The following is a 17252-nucleotide window of genomic DNA, read 5'->3' on the forward strand; positions in this document are numbered from 1 at the left end:
ATTATGACTGCTCTTCTCATCCACGTTTCCCTCAGTTTAATTCTGATCTTTTTTTGTCAGCCTCATTAGAGTTGTTAGCAGTGTTTCGTTGTTTGGTAAACATCACAATGCTTTCTGTTAGGAAGCTGCAAGTAAGCAAATTCATCTAATTAACATTCCAAACAAAAGTAACCAGGCTTTGCTTTGAACTGTGACCAAAAAAAGATCTGATTATGCCATCTTTTTCTGTCCACTCCATGAGAATTTAATCCATAACTCTTCCCTTGCAGATCTTTGAAATTCAGGAAAACTTCAGAGCAGACCTGCATAAGTAGGACAAGGAAACTGCTGCAGGTCTCCCACTGAAGTCTGGAATCAGTCCTCTAGCAAAGAGGAGATACATTTAAATCAATCAAATGAACAAAATGCTTTGGTTGTTGTTTTTGGGGTGGCTATGCTGCGGTGTAAAAATTTGAGTATTAAGCCTTCCTAGGTTTTAGAATCAATCCTTAAATTTATGAAACACACTACACAAAACATGCCACCATAGAGTCATACAATATTTCTGTATCTATATCAAGTTGTTATATTGTAACTCCAATGAAAACTGGTTTGTACTTTTTTGGTTTTGCAAAATATCACAGCACAGGGGAGATTTATGCATCTCACCTAAACAGGAACACATTAGGACATGAAGAACTCATGTTGTTTTGACCGTTTTTGTTGGGCAGTGACACTATCACTTTTTAAACTATTGAATGGCAACAAATGATATTTAATATTAGTTCAAACTTCCAGATTGTGCATCTAATACTACATTCCTTCAGGGCATACGACAGTCTTTCTTCTTCTTCTTTTTCTACTGTTTAATAGCACTTGTCCGCCACCTACAGTTAAAAAAGGCTCGGTGCAAAATGTCAAAGAGGCTTTTTCTTTCACTGCTCTATTCCAAAGACTTGATGTCATATAATTCATGAAATGCAAAATGTATTTCTCCTCCATGATTCATTTTCAAACAGTTGGCACGTTTGTGAAACAAAGGGGAAGTTATCCATGTCATAAACAAATGCTTAAAGTTTGACTTGGTTAACTTTCAACACGCGTTTAATGGATGCACGTTGTGATGTAGAGCTTGAAAATTATATTTAGAAACTTGCAGAGCAACAAGTGAATTGCAGAGTTTTCAGTGTGGAAGTGGTGTGTTGCTGAGGGTTGTGTGAACCTAGCTTGAATATTATTTTGTATTTTATTTGGTTAAACAGAATGTTTTTTTTAAATATATTTTTGAGAACGTGTAAAAAATATAGTTTTCATAGAAAAAAAAACATCTTAGAAAACACTTCAGGCAAAAAAAAGTCCAGAAAATATTATTTCTTTAATATTATTATTATTTCTTTCAAATAAAATGTCTTTTGAGATGTAATTAGACTTTACACCCACTTAACATTTTAGTTTTGATTGAAACGCTGTGTTGGATCTTTTAAGGTGATGAAGGTGGTGGCGTGATTGCAACAAAGAAGAAAGATCCGTTCTCTTTTTCCTTTGTGAGCTTTGGATTCAGTCAAACTCACTTTTTCATGCTGCCAGTTCACATTCACGGATCTACTTCATGATATTCCTCCTGCTTTTTCTCACCTGAACAACATCCTTTTCTTTCAATTTTTTTACTAAGAATTTCTTTGACTTTCAGGCTGCTACACAAAGCCTTTTCCGTGCCATCGCGACCAAAGTTCTGCACATTGGCAAACACCATCTGATCTATTACTGCCACCAGAATGTTTTCTAGAAGCCCGTATCAGTTATAGTTTTACATGAAACAACAGATGACATTGTAAATATAAAAAAATAGATTGGGTTACCATAGTTGGGGCAGCAGACCTTCAACCAGCAGACGCAGGAAAGCACAGTGAGGTTGGTCAGACTGCACAGGCCAAACAAAACACCACAAAAGGCATAGACAGCACAGGTCATCCTGTTGAATAACCACCTGCATGGAAAGAGAAGGAAAAAAAAAGACTTTTATACTGATTGATGACCTGATATTGAAGCGAAGGTTTGTCTGCAGATTCCTTCAGGTGGAATTTAACAATTTATATTCAGAAGATGACAGGTAATACATTTTCTGGTGTTCCTTTACGTCACACACAACTATGGTGAAGCACTTTGACCCAGCAAAGGACAGCTGGCACACCCACACATCATCAGAGGAGGAAGCAAGAAAGATTATTGGATGAGGTGAGAAACAATGACAGAGGTGGGATTTCTGTTGTCTTTTCTTTCCACTGTAGCAAGAAATGTACAAGTGGGTGTTGGAAGTACATTTTTATTTGATCATCTGCAGCTTTTCGACGTTTTTCCATTATTGAGATGGTGGTACATTTTAAACCTTTAAAGCACATCCAAGAACAAAATGTCCCAGTTAGATTTTCTAAAAGCTATAAGAGAAACATTCTAAACTACTGATGGTATACAAAGATACCAAAAGGTAAGGTTGCAATAATTTTAAAACAGTCATGCTTAATGCTATTCCCACATCTATATCTGCTTTCAGTAGCATAAAGTAATTCAACGTGGATCGACTTTCAATAATTGCCCAATGGGTTTTGACTTTACCAAGGACACAAGCATACAAGTAAACACCTTTTTTGGACATACATATATAACAGCTGTAAATGTAGGGTTGCAAGGTTTGTATTTAAAGTTGAGCAAAGAGCCGATTAATGCTTGTAGAAGGCTGACCTTCAGTATGTGTGTATGAAGGGTCACACAAACTGATTGCAGTAAGGGACCATCACAAAAATCCTCACTGTGATGTCATAGTACGTAGGCTTCCCGGAGCAGTTTTGCTTTGTCTGCAAGTCCCACTGGGCAGGGTACAGATGTGGAGTTGCTTCAAGTGCTGTCCACTCAGCAAAAGTCACAAAATCACGAGGGTGCCTGAAGGTGATATGCGCAGTCTACAAAATGTAGCATTTTATTTTGAAAATCAAGCGGATGTGCTGTTTAATCTCTGCCCTAGTAAGGCGATATGGACTCTTGTGATTCTGCTTCACAGCAGCATAAGAGTCTCTATGTCTATCTTTAGTGCAGCAGCTCAGGGTGCTGCTTCTGGGGTGCTTTTAAAACACAGCGTTATGATTCTCGTGTGACCACACTAATAGACTAGAATGAGTCCTTTCCATTGCTGCAAAAACGATGTGCTGTGACCATGCCTAATATGTCCGGTCCTCGAGGGATGAACCACAGACTGCAGGGTCAAACGGAAACAGCTGATTTACTGTGGTGACCTTGTAAAAATAGCAGTAAGAACAGATAGAATGATAGTTTTTGTGTCTCTTTAATTGCCTATCTAAAAAAAGCCTCAAAAGTTTGCTGTTGTGTTAAATCCAGTAGCTTAGAATCATCATCTGTTTGTGGGTTCTAAGGGACTCTTTCATTTGGCTGGAGTTCCTCGTGTCAGGCAAACATCTTCAAACAATTGCCCTCAGCGTTTCATCATAAATCCTCTCATCAAACATGCGGGTGAAGTAAAAAAAGCTTTATGCTTCTCCTCTATTGCTGGACAGTGACTCTAAGGACCCAAAGAATCATCGTCATGGTAAACGGCAACACCATTGGTAGCAGTTGTACAGCCTAATATTTCAGTTCCACCACTTATATCATGAGCAGATGATGCAACAGAAGAAACTTTTCTCCATTTTAATAAAGGGAGAACTCTCCAATATAAACAATAAATCAGGTCCAATTGACTGTTTTTCTTTTATTCCACTTTAACAGAATTAGCTTGAATGAACGAGAAATTAACACAGACGTAAGCAAAGCCAGTCTTAACCGGTTTGGGATCTGAGGGGGGACTTGCTTTCAGACTTAATGTGACCATCTGACATGGACTTTATGAAAGCTGAACCAGGATAAAACCTGAGTGAGAGAGATGCCCATCAGATAACACTGTGTGTTATCTCCAGACTGACAGAAAAGATGGAAGTGCTTGCCATAAAAGTTCCCATACCCACATCTATGAAAGAGAGAGTTGCTGGGACAGTGGCTGAGCGGCTCAGAGAGTCCACTCTCCACCTATGAAGCTAGATAAGCTCTCTGGAGAACAGGATCATTGCATCTGGTCGTCTGACCTACAGAGGAGCCAAAAATGAGGAGTTGGAGGATTGACTGAAGTCTGAACGTTGAACTTAAGAAGTGGATATTTCTAGAGACAGCTAAGTCCAGCTGGGATGGTGTGCATGGAAACTCTTTCCTGCAAAGTCCAGCTGTGAGAGCGCAAAGCAATCCACGTTTTCTTCCGGAAAGATAATGACTTCCTGCAACAGCTAAGAAAAGAAAAAAAATCATCAAATCTAACAGTTTGCTTCAGATTGTGACAGCAGTTCCTGATATATCTCTGTCTGTCTTTCTGTTAGGAAAGTCCCTCACTTTATTGCAGTTCACATTTTGCTGTTATGCTGATTTTATGCTTTATTGCATTTTTACTGCACATTGTGTTGTGTGTTTGTCATGGAAATTATACATTTGCTTATGTCTCATCCTCTGAGTCTTGTTTTCTTGTTGTCAGAACACCCTGACCACTATGTGTAAACATTTTGATTTCATTAGAACATCTTGTTCATGATAGATATGACACTTACGTTTCCATCTTAAGCTCCTGATTAACAGCTGATTGTATGACTGTATAAAATGTGAGCGTCCTTCATCACAGATCAGGGCTCTGCAGACCTCTCCGCCATGCTCGCCAGCGTGTACTTTTCTCTGCTCTGTTTAATAAACTTTCATGAAAACGTTTGACATTTCTTCATTTCATCGGATCAACAAATATTCCACCACATGTTCTGATTGGCTGTAAACTAATGTCAATCAATCTCCACCCCTACAAATGGATTCAGTTTGACACATTTACATAAATCTTCAGTCATGAGAAGATCTTTAGCTTCATTTTATAAAACTGGACCAATTTGTCTACAAAAGCATTTATATACACATTGAAAGTATTTAAACAAAATACAAAAGTGTGAAAATTTCCATTTTTTTCCTCTGAGGAAAGTGTATAAAGTTTGTCATGACTTTTACAGCCTTAAAACAAGGGGCTATTGTGTAGTAGTGACATTAACTATTACATTTTTTTAACTCTTCTTTATCTTGATGTTGTTACATTGTGAAAAACAGTTATTTTAACACCCATAAAGTGCATCCCAACACACAAATGGCTGATCCAAAGGCTTAGTGGAGTTTCCTTGAGCTTCACATTTTCTAAATTAAAATGACTTTAGTTTATGTCAGCCTGGGTACAGATCCTTCTACTGCAGGTCCAAGAGCACTTCAGAATATAAAACTGAGAATCCAATCACAAGCTTTCTGCAGATGCATTAATAACTTCTCCCAGGGACACTGCTCTACTTTCACTCACTGCAGAGTGAAGCTACACATTTTTCTGTGAATCTTCAGGAAACACAAAAGATGAACTGTTGAAAGGCTGCAAAAGGGGAACATGTAATGAGATCCAAACGTATCAAACGTGCATTCGTGTGACTTACATGTGCAGAAAAGCTGAAGGAATTGCAAGTGGAAAGAGAGTTAGCGTCATGCTCAGGTCACTGATGGCCAGATTGACGACAAAAAACTCTGCTGGCTTCAAGGAAGACTTCTTTCGATAGGCCACGAATAACAAGATCCCGTTCCCCAGCAAAGACAGGACACCTGTGGAACCAGAACCACAAGCAACATCACTCAGCTTGAGTCCACGCTAAGAAAAGTAAATCGATTTAATTTACCAAAAATGGTGTAAAGGGTTCCCATGAGGAAGTCATTGTTTTTGGATATTCTGGAAACGAACAGATATGATTCGGAGGCATTTCCCATCTGGAAGAAAAACAGAAAAGTAGACAGATGAAAAATAACAGTGATTTTTACTAGACAAAAACATACTTTAATCATCTGCTTTTTTTTAAATAGCTCTTTTTATACATGGAGGAAATTCAAAATGGTTTGAAGAGATGCAGTAGTTTAACAGCACACAGGAAAAACTAAATAAACATAAAATGCTAAAATAAGAGCTGAGCTGCTCTCTCCCTACACTCAGGTCAGCTGATATCAGCTTCTCCTTGAGGTACCGGGTCTAAAAGGAAATGCAGGGGTGGGGGTGGGGGGGCACTAACTATTAGACAAGCATCTTCCCTGTCCATTTTTAAAACTAGACTTAATCTAGTGTGGGCCCTTCACACTGCTGCTGAACTTTGTCTGGGTCTCACTGGGCCTTGAAAATACAGGGTTGTATCCGGCATAAAACTATCTGCCAAAACCACCTGTGCGAATCAGTGAAAAGCTGCTTCCTCTTGGCAATCCCTGATGGAATAAACCGAAAGGTGAACAACAATCCTAACAAGCTGTATCCAAAATCTTTTATTTTTCAGTAGACTCTTCAAAAGTTAAACAGCAAACAAACTTCCCTTTAGAATGAGTATTTTTTTTAAATTGACACCCAAATCCTTCTTATACCATAACACTGGGCAGCCACAGTAAATAAATAAAAACAAGAATACTATGAAGTTATTACGACATGCTTTTCTTCTAATGAGAATATTTCATGTTTCAAAGAGATATGCTTACTTAAAAAAATGAAATTAATTGTATTTATTTATTTGGAAAATGTAATTAAAGTGAAGTAACAGTTTAATTTTGTTTGTCAAATTCTTAGATTTTGCAAGAAAAAAAGGATTCTGCACATCTATCAAATTCAAAAGGAAATATATTAGGATGGTTGAGAACTCAAGCATTTATCAAGAAAACAATCTCAAGGCTCCCTGAAGCAATCTTAAATAGCTGACCTTAGAAAGGTCATGTAAAGTAAAAAAAATGGACTTGCATAACTGTAGTTCTTCTTACACATCACCGAATACAAATTGAAATTTATTCTCTGCCCAAAGATGCTTTTTCAAAAGTATAAATCTATTATGATAGAAGAATACCGATCCATGCCCATTTCACTAAAGAACCTAGAAATATTCATTATGCAGCTTTTCTTGGTATCTTTAGTGTCACAATTGCAAATAAAGAAGTAGGGTGAAAAATTATCAAATTTATCTAGCATCCATCACTTTAAAAAAAATAAAAAGAGAAAAAAGTGACATATTAAAACAGAATAAGTAAAAAATCCCTCTTTAGTATTTTTAGAGGAGCACACCATTCAGATTTACATTTTTAATCTAACATTTCTTTACTAAAAGCACTTTCTCTTTTAATTATCTGAAACCTTGCAGTTTAAACAAAGAGGAACTCTTTACATTTCAATACAAACTCTGTTTCATCCTGAAATCCTGGGACATTTGCATACACCGCATGACCTAATGTGCCAATCCAGTATTCATTGTGACCAAGAGAAGTTACTGAGGCGAGGTTGCAGTCTGCCTGATCTTTCTAGTGAAATTTATGGGTAAAGATGATATGAAAATATATTCATAGCCTTTCTGTTTACTTAACGCTTTCACCTGTATTACCTACATTTACATATGAAGGAAAGAAGGACGAGTACAATGTCCACAGCTACTTTGGAGAAATGAATAAACAATAAGAACAAGCAGATTCACTGCGGCTAATCTTTAAGAAAAAGTTAGTTTAGTTTTATATAGTTTGAAAGTTCGTAAGTGTACTAGATTTGTTCTAGTTCACACATCACAGTACTCATGTTCTACTAAAAGTTTAAGGAGAAATATTTTAGAATATGTCAATTATTCAAGGTAATATTCTATTAAATCAAGACATAGCATCAAAGTGTCAAAATGAGTTTTGACCTGCCAGAAAATTCACAAAAAGGTTCATTTCAATCAATCTCAGAAAAACAACGGAAAAGAGATTAAAGTCATTGTTGATCATCGTGTAACAAAAACTGAGTTCTCATTGATTATCATCATTAAAAATTCAAAGACTACTGCAGAAATCTTTATTGCATATCAAATGTAATGTTGCAATTATTGAGTACTGATTGATAATCATAAATATATTATTTGTTTGATAACCTATAATAGAAAACCGTGTTCAGAATGACACAGAAAGGAAACAAAAAACACAAAGTTGTTAATATAGTCTCAAAAGTAACAGCTGGTTTTTATCTGTTTAGAGGACAACTGTCCACCCTTACACAGTCAGACTGCAACCTCTACCATGACCAACACCAAAGAGCTGTCAAAGGACATTTTAAATTCTAATGGGTTTTATCTGTTGCATTGTAATATTCCGTGGTGTTTTTGTGTCAAAATTCAAATAAAATGTCAACCCCCCTTATTAAAAGCATTAAGACTCGCAGCTAACCAATGGAATTGTTTGGTGCCTGAGGTGGTTAAAGAAGGAAATACATTTGTTTGCAGCTCTTAAAGATGTATATTTTTTGGAGCACATCTTTAGGGCTTTTAGAGTTAGAGTGTTATTTTTTCAATATTTTATTTTTAAATTTGTACTTTTTAATATTGAATTCTAAATTGCAAAATGCATTTTCAAATTGTAAATTAAAATTGTCTAATGAGAATTGCAAATTACTTTGAATAATGATTTAAAAAAAAACTTCCATAAAGAACATTAAATTAATTCTTTAGGTGTTAAGACACACAATCAATAATCACTTTATTAGGCACACCTGTCCAACTGCTTGTTAATGTAATTTTCCAATCAGCCAATCACGTGGCAGTAACTCAATGCATTTAGGTATATAGACATGGTCAAGAGATCTGCTGCAGTTCAAACTGAGTATCAGAATGGTCAGATTTGTTCAAGTTTGTTAGTTTGTTTGCAGCACGATAAATATAACTCCATCAGAGGTTGTGTTATATCTAAATGAAATTTATTAAGGTAATTATTCAAAAAACTTCACTTCAGCCAATATCGTAATTTATTGTTATCCCATTTTGTTCTACAGCAGACGATCTTATGCTCTCTCAACTATCTTAAGACTGTTATCAACTGGATTTGTCATGATTTACTATTAATTTCCTGTAGTAGTTAATATTAACATTATCTTGTTGATATAATCCATGAATATTTCAAATATATCTTTACTCTCCTTAGGGAAAATATTATGATAGTAGAAGAGTCTCTTAGAAGTGTAAAAGTTTCCTTCATGCTATGACTGAAACCTCTTTTGAATAGAGGGAGTTGGACAATAGATGAGGTTTAAGGAGCTTTAACTAACTTAAATAAAAATAAAAAAGGCTTGTTTTATTACCATTTCACATCATGGTTTTAAAAAAATGTTTTTTTTACAATAATATTTTGCAACCCATAAAGTTTTAGTCAGCAGGTAGTGTGTGTCTTTTCTGAGATGCAGAGCTATTTCTTTTTAATGACATTTTTTTCCTGCCACCAGTTTGTATTCATACAGACTATTTCCTGTATTAAACATGAAATGCTTAATTGCTTTCCCTTCTTTTCTTTGAGTGGTAAAGTTGCATTCTTGAAGTTCTCTAAGACATCCAAAGATTTTTTTCATTCAAAAAGTATGAAGCAAAAGTCCAACAAAATGTGATCTGTGAATTAAACTGTGAATTAGGATTAAGCTTAATTTCTAGCTAAATGAACTTTTGGCTAAGTCCCTTTCTGCTGTCTGTTTTCCTTTGCGGTGTCAGCGGTTCAAGAGGGAAGATCAACAGTCTGAGAGGATGGAGGGAGGAGAGTGAAGCACTTTAAAGGACAGAAAAAGGCAGAAGAGTGAGGCGAGTTTAAGAGAAGTCTCCAAAGTCTCCATGCTCACCCCAATTAGTTTAAGAGGGAAAAGTGTCACAAAGCGAGTGTGAAAGTCACAAATTGTCTGTAAGCCTGCCTTTGAATTGTGGCATTATGGATAATCATTGCAGAGGACGTCTTTTACAATTTAACCTTTGCTTTCATGCGAGCGGAACTTGCAGTTTGCACACCCTCACGTGTTTGGACACCCTTCCAGCTTAAAGAAAAAGACAGACTTGGCAAGGAGAACGACAGAGATGGAGAATGTTGTGAGAGGACTGACGTCTTAGGGGGAAAAAAAAGTAAGTGAAGACAAAAGAGATAAAAGAAATCCCAGAAGTGAAACCAACAGAAGTGAAGGATTGAAGGCTGAACAATGGAGCACAGAAAAAAACGAGACAAAGGGAAGTTCAGAGAATATCCACTCATTTAAAAACTCATTGTGAGTAAAAACTGATTGTGAAGAGACTAGATTAAAAACGAGTCTAAATACATTTCAATGATACATTAGCATATTTTAGATCACAGGGCGTTTTTTTTTTTACATTTTTAATTTACTGGTGGGGGTGTTGGGGCTAAGCTTTTTGCCAATAGGTATTGACTCTTAAAAATAGTTTTAGCTTTTTATAATGAGCTGCATCTTCAAATGAAAGCATAATGTCCTGGCAGCATCATCCTCTGCTTCATGAAACTACACAGTGAGATGTTAAATTCTGAAACCAGGTTGTGACAGTGAACCAAATCATAACTGAGTCTAATTAAACTTCTCCTGGCTGTTAACAACACTGTCAATACATTAAAGTGTAAAGCGATATACTTTGGGTTAGAAGGGGCTTTAAAGACAAAAGTTTTATATAGAGTCACAAATATAGTTACCACTGTGCGATTGGGAAGCATCAGAATCTTCAAGATTTCATGATTTTTTTTTAATTGTTGGTGTGGTCATGAATGTAGATGGTGGTTGACAGGAGGGCGTCAGGTGATCAGAATGGCCTTCCTTTTTATACCCCCGAGCTACCGGGCGGCTAACGGGCTACCAGTGGTATTTAATGTGCACCGCCCTGTGGCCACACAGCTAATTACAGATTTCGTAAAGGCGTTATACACACCTGTCACTGGACTGGCACCGTGCAACCTCGAAATGTGCCTGGTTGGCCACTCACCGATATTAAATTTTGAAAGAATTTTAACTTTTTTCTAAACCCCTGCCACTGCACAGCGTGCCGCCTCCCAATTACTTTTGCTGCCGTACAGCTACCCGCTGAATTTGGAAAAAAGAACGTGCATTTTGGTAGCTGAGCACCATAGTGGTATTTTTGGATATGTGACCGTAGCCTTAGATAGCACTTGGAATAAAAAAATAAAATGAATAAAAAATAAATATTTGAATTGAATGCAAGAATTAACAATTTAAAAATGTAAATTTAAATAAATCAAATGTAAAGCAGGTATAGCAAAAACTTTGCAAAAAAATAAATAAATAAAACATTCATTATGATGAATCAATACTTTTGTATTTATTTATATTTTGAAATCTATTTTTTATCATAAAACACAAAACAATCTTTTTTTTTTTACAAAATTCTCATGTCATTTTACATTTTTAATTATCTTTGCCTTTTTTCTTTTTATGTTTTACCACCCAACTGATTAAGGAGACTTTCATCAGTATCTTGGCTTTTGCTGTTTTGTGTGGATTTTTTGTAATCTTCAGGAACCGTCAGTCAAAGCAAAAAATAAAAAAAACTTAACTTTGCCTACAAAGTGGAAAATAAATTATTTCTGCAAGAATTCTGTCAAAAAATTTTGTTTTTTTCACCCCCTATGTCAAAATGTTTGCAAATAGTTTCTTACATCTTGTTTAAAAGAATATCTGTCTATTTTGACAAATAATAGAGAAAACGAATAAAAAAGAGAAATAAAAAAAAAAATCAACAATAACGGATTTTTTTTTTACACCACATTACACCGGCCCAAAAAAAATAACAAAAAATGATAAAATAAACAAAACATCAAACATATTTTCTGTTTTAGTCAAGTTTCCTTTTTTTATTTTATTATAGTTAACTTTTTTTTCCCAGTATATTAAATTCTGGGTTACAATTTCATTGAAACATAATCCATTATTTTGTCATCACTTGTGTAAATTCTTCACCACATTAAATCTTTTCTCATTGTGACTCAATCCTGCATGTCAATCCAGATAAAAGTGTTCATGATTACAAGCAGCTCATTCATTTCCCAAAAGCATAAGTCATTCAACTGTCACATAGACTCTTCAGTTTAAAACTCATTTATCATTTCACTCAATTTCCTGTCATGATTTAGTGTTATCCTTTGGAGGTACTATCTGTCATATCCAGTTTGCGTATTTGTATAATCCATCATGTTTGGAGATGAACTAGCAAGGGCTTTAAAGTTGAGAAACAATAAAAAAAAAAGAATTAAAGTTGTAAAAAGGGAAGTGAAATCTTTAAACAAAGCAAAACGAATGTTTATTAATCTTGTCTCTTGACATCTTTTTTTGTAATTAGTCAAATCCTTTGTAGACCTTGAATGAGCCAGACACACCAGCTGTTTATAACTTTAACACTAAACTTTTTCCATGCCAGCAGCGTTTGATCTCTTCTTGACACAGACAGCCAATCTGAAGATAAACCAGGACACCAACAATAATCTGAAATGAAATTTCCTCTGGTGAGGACTCCCCATGACATTCTCCTTAAATCACAGGAAGCTGACCCATTCATCTCAGCCAGTTCTGGAATACAAATTGCTTTTTTTTGTCAAGCCAAAAAAGTGAATTTGCTTTTCCCTGGCAAAAAAAAGAATAATGACAGAGTTGAAAAACTGACTGTCAAATACAGTTGCAAGATCTGTCTTACTGCATGTCGTCTGTGTAGGTGTGTGTGGTCCTTACCTCTGAGAGAGGTCAGAGAGCACTTGTATGTGCTTCTTAGTCTCACTCCTCCAATAAAAATAGGATTTGTCATAATACATGTGGGGGTTTTACCACAGTGGAGATGCTGTAAGTTCAGGGGTCAAACTCGAGAGCTGTTGGAGTGTTCCTTTAAGAGCTACTTTCAAATCGAACAGAAGTGGAGACACGCACAAACACAAGCTGCCAGGAGAAGCGGGCCTAACAGAGTTTTAAACTGGAAAGAGAAAGCTTCTTTAAAGTGCTGCAGGGAATCTGTGTGAGTCTGTGAACTATAAAAGTCGGTTAAAAGACTTTAGTTAAGTTAGCTGTACCTCACAAAATGATGACTCACAATCTCATCCTTTTGGTTTTAACGGAAATTCCACATTTTGATTGAAAACACGAATAATAATAATTTTCCATGGTATGTATGCAGTGAAACTTTTACAACAAGAAATCCTGCCTGCACCTTCATAACAAATGCACCGCAGGAGAGAAACAAACAGAAAGGGAGGCATCTTCAAAATGAGCAGATTCTGGAGCCAATTATTACAAATAAGCATGATTATGTAAACAGGACAGGGGTGATTATCTTTTTTTTCCCCCAAAGACATCACAGATGGGAGGAATAAAGACACAAGACCATTCTCTTTTTTTCCATTATCCCTCTATTAATCTTTTTTATTTTTTCAAATCAAAATCAATAAATACGAAATAAACATAATACCCCATATTTTTCATCTTTTAAAGGACATAGACGCAGAATTCCATTCACAGGTGGCCTTTTTAGATTTGAAATGTGACGGCAGCTCATGCTGGAGCCGCTTAGAAGCACAGCAGGAGAGTTAAGCCCATCATAGTCCCTCCCGTTTAGTGCTTGCAATGGTGCCACTTTGTGCTGTCACTCATATTTTCATGTGTGTTTGGCTGCAGTTTGTGCTTTTAATTTTATATATTAATCAACATTTTCTTCTCCCTTGTGGCTCCATTGTGCCTCATTTGTCCTGTTTTTGTCTGTCAGCCTCTCTTCTGTTTAGTTTTTTAAGAACAGCAGTATTGTAGTGCAAATACGATATTTATTACTTTTTTTTACGAGCACATTTCTTCAGTTTTTGCCCTCACATTCTACTCAAGGCCTTTCATCCATCTGTGACTCCCGTTTTTAATCTTTCTTTTTTTTCAAAGCTGACTATTTATCCTTTCATCAGGGAAAGCTTTTGCCGCTAAACAGGGCTGCAATTCTGTGCTTCACCGTTATTGAAGAGTCGGTAACCTCTCTAAGTTGAGGTGCTGCAACAATTTGAGATTTTAAAGAACAAGTGAACAAAGAGCAGCTGAAGTACAGTGGTTAAGTGGCTGTGTTTTTGATTTCTGAATATGAATCATTTCCTTAAAACCATTCCAGGGTCACTAAGCTTTTCTCATTGGGGCTCTCAGATCATTGAAGAGTTTTGGCTTCTTATCTGCAATGTTTTTTTTTTGTTTTTTTTTTAATATTTTCCAACTAAATTTATTCACAAATCTGTTAAAGTCTAACAATAGCAGCTTACATCTCAAAGCTGTAGGTGTCACAAATTACAACATTCTTGAAGGCTTAAATTCAACATTTGTTACAAAAATATAGTCTAATTTTACAATTTTTAACCATCAATCAAAAACACTTGAAGCTCCACTCTAATGAAAATGGTGCTTTTGGTGTTTTCAAAATATTTTTGTTGCACTTTTCTCTTAATGGGGGACATTAAAGAAAATTAAGCTTAAAATTGCATTTCTGAGTATTTCTTCATTCAAATTGTGAATAAAAAATAAAGTGCAGTATGAAAAAGCCTGTAGTGGTGATGTAGGTGCTACAATCGGAAGGTCACAAGCTCCATTCTGATGCATTAACTTGCAGACAAATAGACCCACGTACATCTTTGTTTTCCTTGTCTGACCTCTAAACTGTACAGCTGGACAGCTTTGAAATTACTCACAATTTTTGTTGCACCGGTAATGTTAGTTTGGGGTTGTGAGAGGCAGTAAGCTAGCAGGAGAAAGTGGGAGAAAAGGGATTATGGGAAATGAAGGGAGGCTTACTGTGCATCAACAGTCCTCCTCATAACTCAAAGGTGAATTTCTAATGAACTACTGCCGGTCTGCAGAAACTATGTCCAAGAAACCGATGCAGGTTTTAATCATTTTAGCTAAAACGTCATAAACATAATTAATAGACCAGAGCGAATGCTTTTAAAATAGATCAAAAAGTGATTGGACTGGGACTTTAAGTTCCACGCAGTCAGCTCAAAAACTATGAGAATTACAGCCATTACAAAGAATCCCATAAACTACATTTTTGACATGTGAGAGAACAGACTGTGCATAACTTTAGAGGTCACACTTGGCAAATTTAAAATGCATAAAATTTTAAGAGTGGACTGTTAAAAGGCTCCTTTGTCAGCTCTCAAATCATTCTCTGACAGTGTGAAATGGCATTCAAGAATGAAGAGGCAGCAACACAACAGCATAGGTGATCAGAGGATGAGAAAGAATACTTGATAACCTTCAACTCTAAAGCCTTTTTCTCACAAACAACACAGCTTGATTAAGGTTGCTGACTTTTTTTTTTTAACTGGAAGCTTTTTTGGAGAAATCACACATAACTTCCCCGCTGGTTTCCTATAAACCACCTCCATCAACCATGCTCACATTCCTTTGTGTGAGTTTCTGTGGCGTTTGTGTGGGCCTCCCCTCAAGGTAAGCAGATGGGAGCAGGTGGTATTGGAGGTGCTCATGGTTTTAATGTAAGAGCAGTGAATGTCAGTGTTTAAACTGGATGCTCATGGAGAGAAAACAGGTGAACAGATGGAAATTCAGGACATTAAAAATCTACAACACTGCATGGAATAAAACAAGATAGAAAGGGAAATTTTGAGGGATTTGGTCTGTAAAGTCAGTGAGAGATAGTGGACCATTTCACAAGAAGAGAGTCAAGATTAAAGTCATATGGTCTTTTGCACAAATATTGCAAACACGATTGTTGCCAGTGCAAGACTTGAACTTAAGTGTACTTTGGGGGTTTTCCAGCACGACTCACATGCACAGCTTACAGCACATCATATAATCACCATCTTCACTGTGTTTTAGTGGAGATGTTGTGTCTTCATGCATACTTCAAATCATCCGAAATGTCGTGTTTTGTCTCAGCCTTTCAACTTCATCATGTCTAAAGACAGCCCATCATTTCCTCTTTCCCCATTTTTGACAAACCCCAATTATGGAGCTTTTGTTTCATGGAGTTAACCACATTCAGTGCCAATCATAGTAATTGTAATGACACAAAAACACATGTGATCTGCTGGACATCTGCCTGAACACCACTTATCTCCAATTTCAAGGGAAATTATTTAGGTAAAAACACAGCTGCACCGTGGGATCATTAATGTCCCCATAGTGGACGATCCATACAAGGATGAAAAAGAAAACAAGAGTCCTGACATCCTTCTATGGAACTGCACCCACACATTGTTTCAGATAAGTGGATGACACATAGGATGAAATAAAACTCAGAAAGTGGAAGAATTCTCTCGCCACATCAATGCGATGGACAGATGATACATCAAGGTCACTCGGGAAAATGCCAAGAACTATTGTTTTGTACATATCGAGAAAGGTGTACAGGAAACTCACACTGACTAGTGTCTTATGTGTGACTCCCACCGTCCTCTTAAGTTAGAGGTACTCAGTCTATTACAGAACTTAGTAGAATCCATATAAACTCAGAAGGAACCAACAAAGAAAAGAGCAACATTAACACCTTCAGAACTCCAGTTATACCCCCTGGACTTTAATGAAACCTAAGAAACTGAGATTTTGCTGGACTGAGTCCAGGAAAACAAGGGAGTGACAGAGAAACAACATTATTGTATAACATAACAGATATTATGTTATGTCTCAGCTTTGTCTAAAAAACTCAGAAGGAGCTTCAACAAAGGCATACCAGTACCTGTTATTTTGAAACTCGCAGACAGACTGTGATAAAAACTGGTCCACCCAAAGGACAAAACCCAGAAGAAGAAGAAGCAGAAAAATGTGGCTTATGCTGTCCAGTGCAGTAAGGAATGTTCTGATCTATACTTTAGGGAAACTAAACAACCCCTTCATGAAAAGAGGGCACAGCATAGAAGAGCCACAACATCAGGCTAGCAGTTCACCTGCACCTGAAGGACAGTTGATACGTCTTTAAAGTCAATATTTTACATTGTGGATAGAGTCCACATATTCTTATTCCCAAGTCGTAACATTTTGATATATAGTTAAAGACCACTTCGCATCAAAAATTTATGTTTTTGGTGTCCCTAACTCATTGTTTTCTGATGTGCTGTTTCCATTAAATCAACCCCCAACCTCCGGGCCCCAAACCAGTACCGGTCCGCAACTGGATCACACAGGTACCCTAACCCTAACCTTGTAACAGATGCGTATCAGTGCCAGGAAGTGATCCACATCTGGTATCGGTACTAATATGCATCCGGTACCGGGTTAAGGTTACACAGCTGTCCAGTACCGATCAATTTACTGCCCATGTACTGGTACCGGACATATGTGTAACCTAAACCCAGTACCAGATGGAGATCACTAATGATACCCAACCCGGATT

The 17252-nt window shown here is 36.5% G+C and overlaps 1 protein-coding gene across 1 annotated transcript in view; it reads right to left on the bottom strand.

Moving 5' to 3' along the window:
• Nucleotides 1-17252, bottom strand: part of opn7b (opsin 7, group member b) — a 61506-nt gene that overhangs the window by 12023 nt on the left and 32231 nt on the right. The window contains exons 2-4 of the mRNA XM_024294006.2: nt 5760-5847; nt 5523-5685; nt 1839-1966 (exon numbers count right to left, since the gene is read on the bottom strand). Coding sequence (XP_024149774.1) covers nt 1839-1966; nt 5523-5685; nt 5760-5847 — 379 coding nt within the window. The remainder of the gene's footprint in view (nt 1-1838; nt 1967-5522; nt 5686-5759; nt 5848-17252) is intronic.

Source organism: Oryzias melastigma, linkage group LG7, assembly GCF_002922805.2.
Source record: "Oryzias melastigma strain HK-1 linkage group LG7, ASM292280v2, whole genome shotgun sequence".
Lineage (NCBI taxonomy): Eukaryota > Metazoa > Chordata > Actinopteri > Beloniformes > Adrianichthyidae > Oryzias > Oryzias melastigma.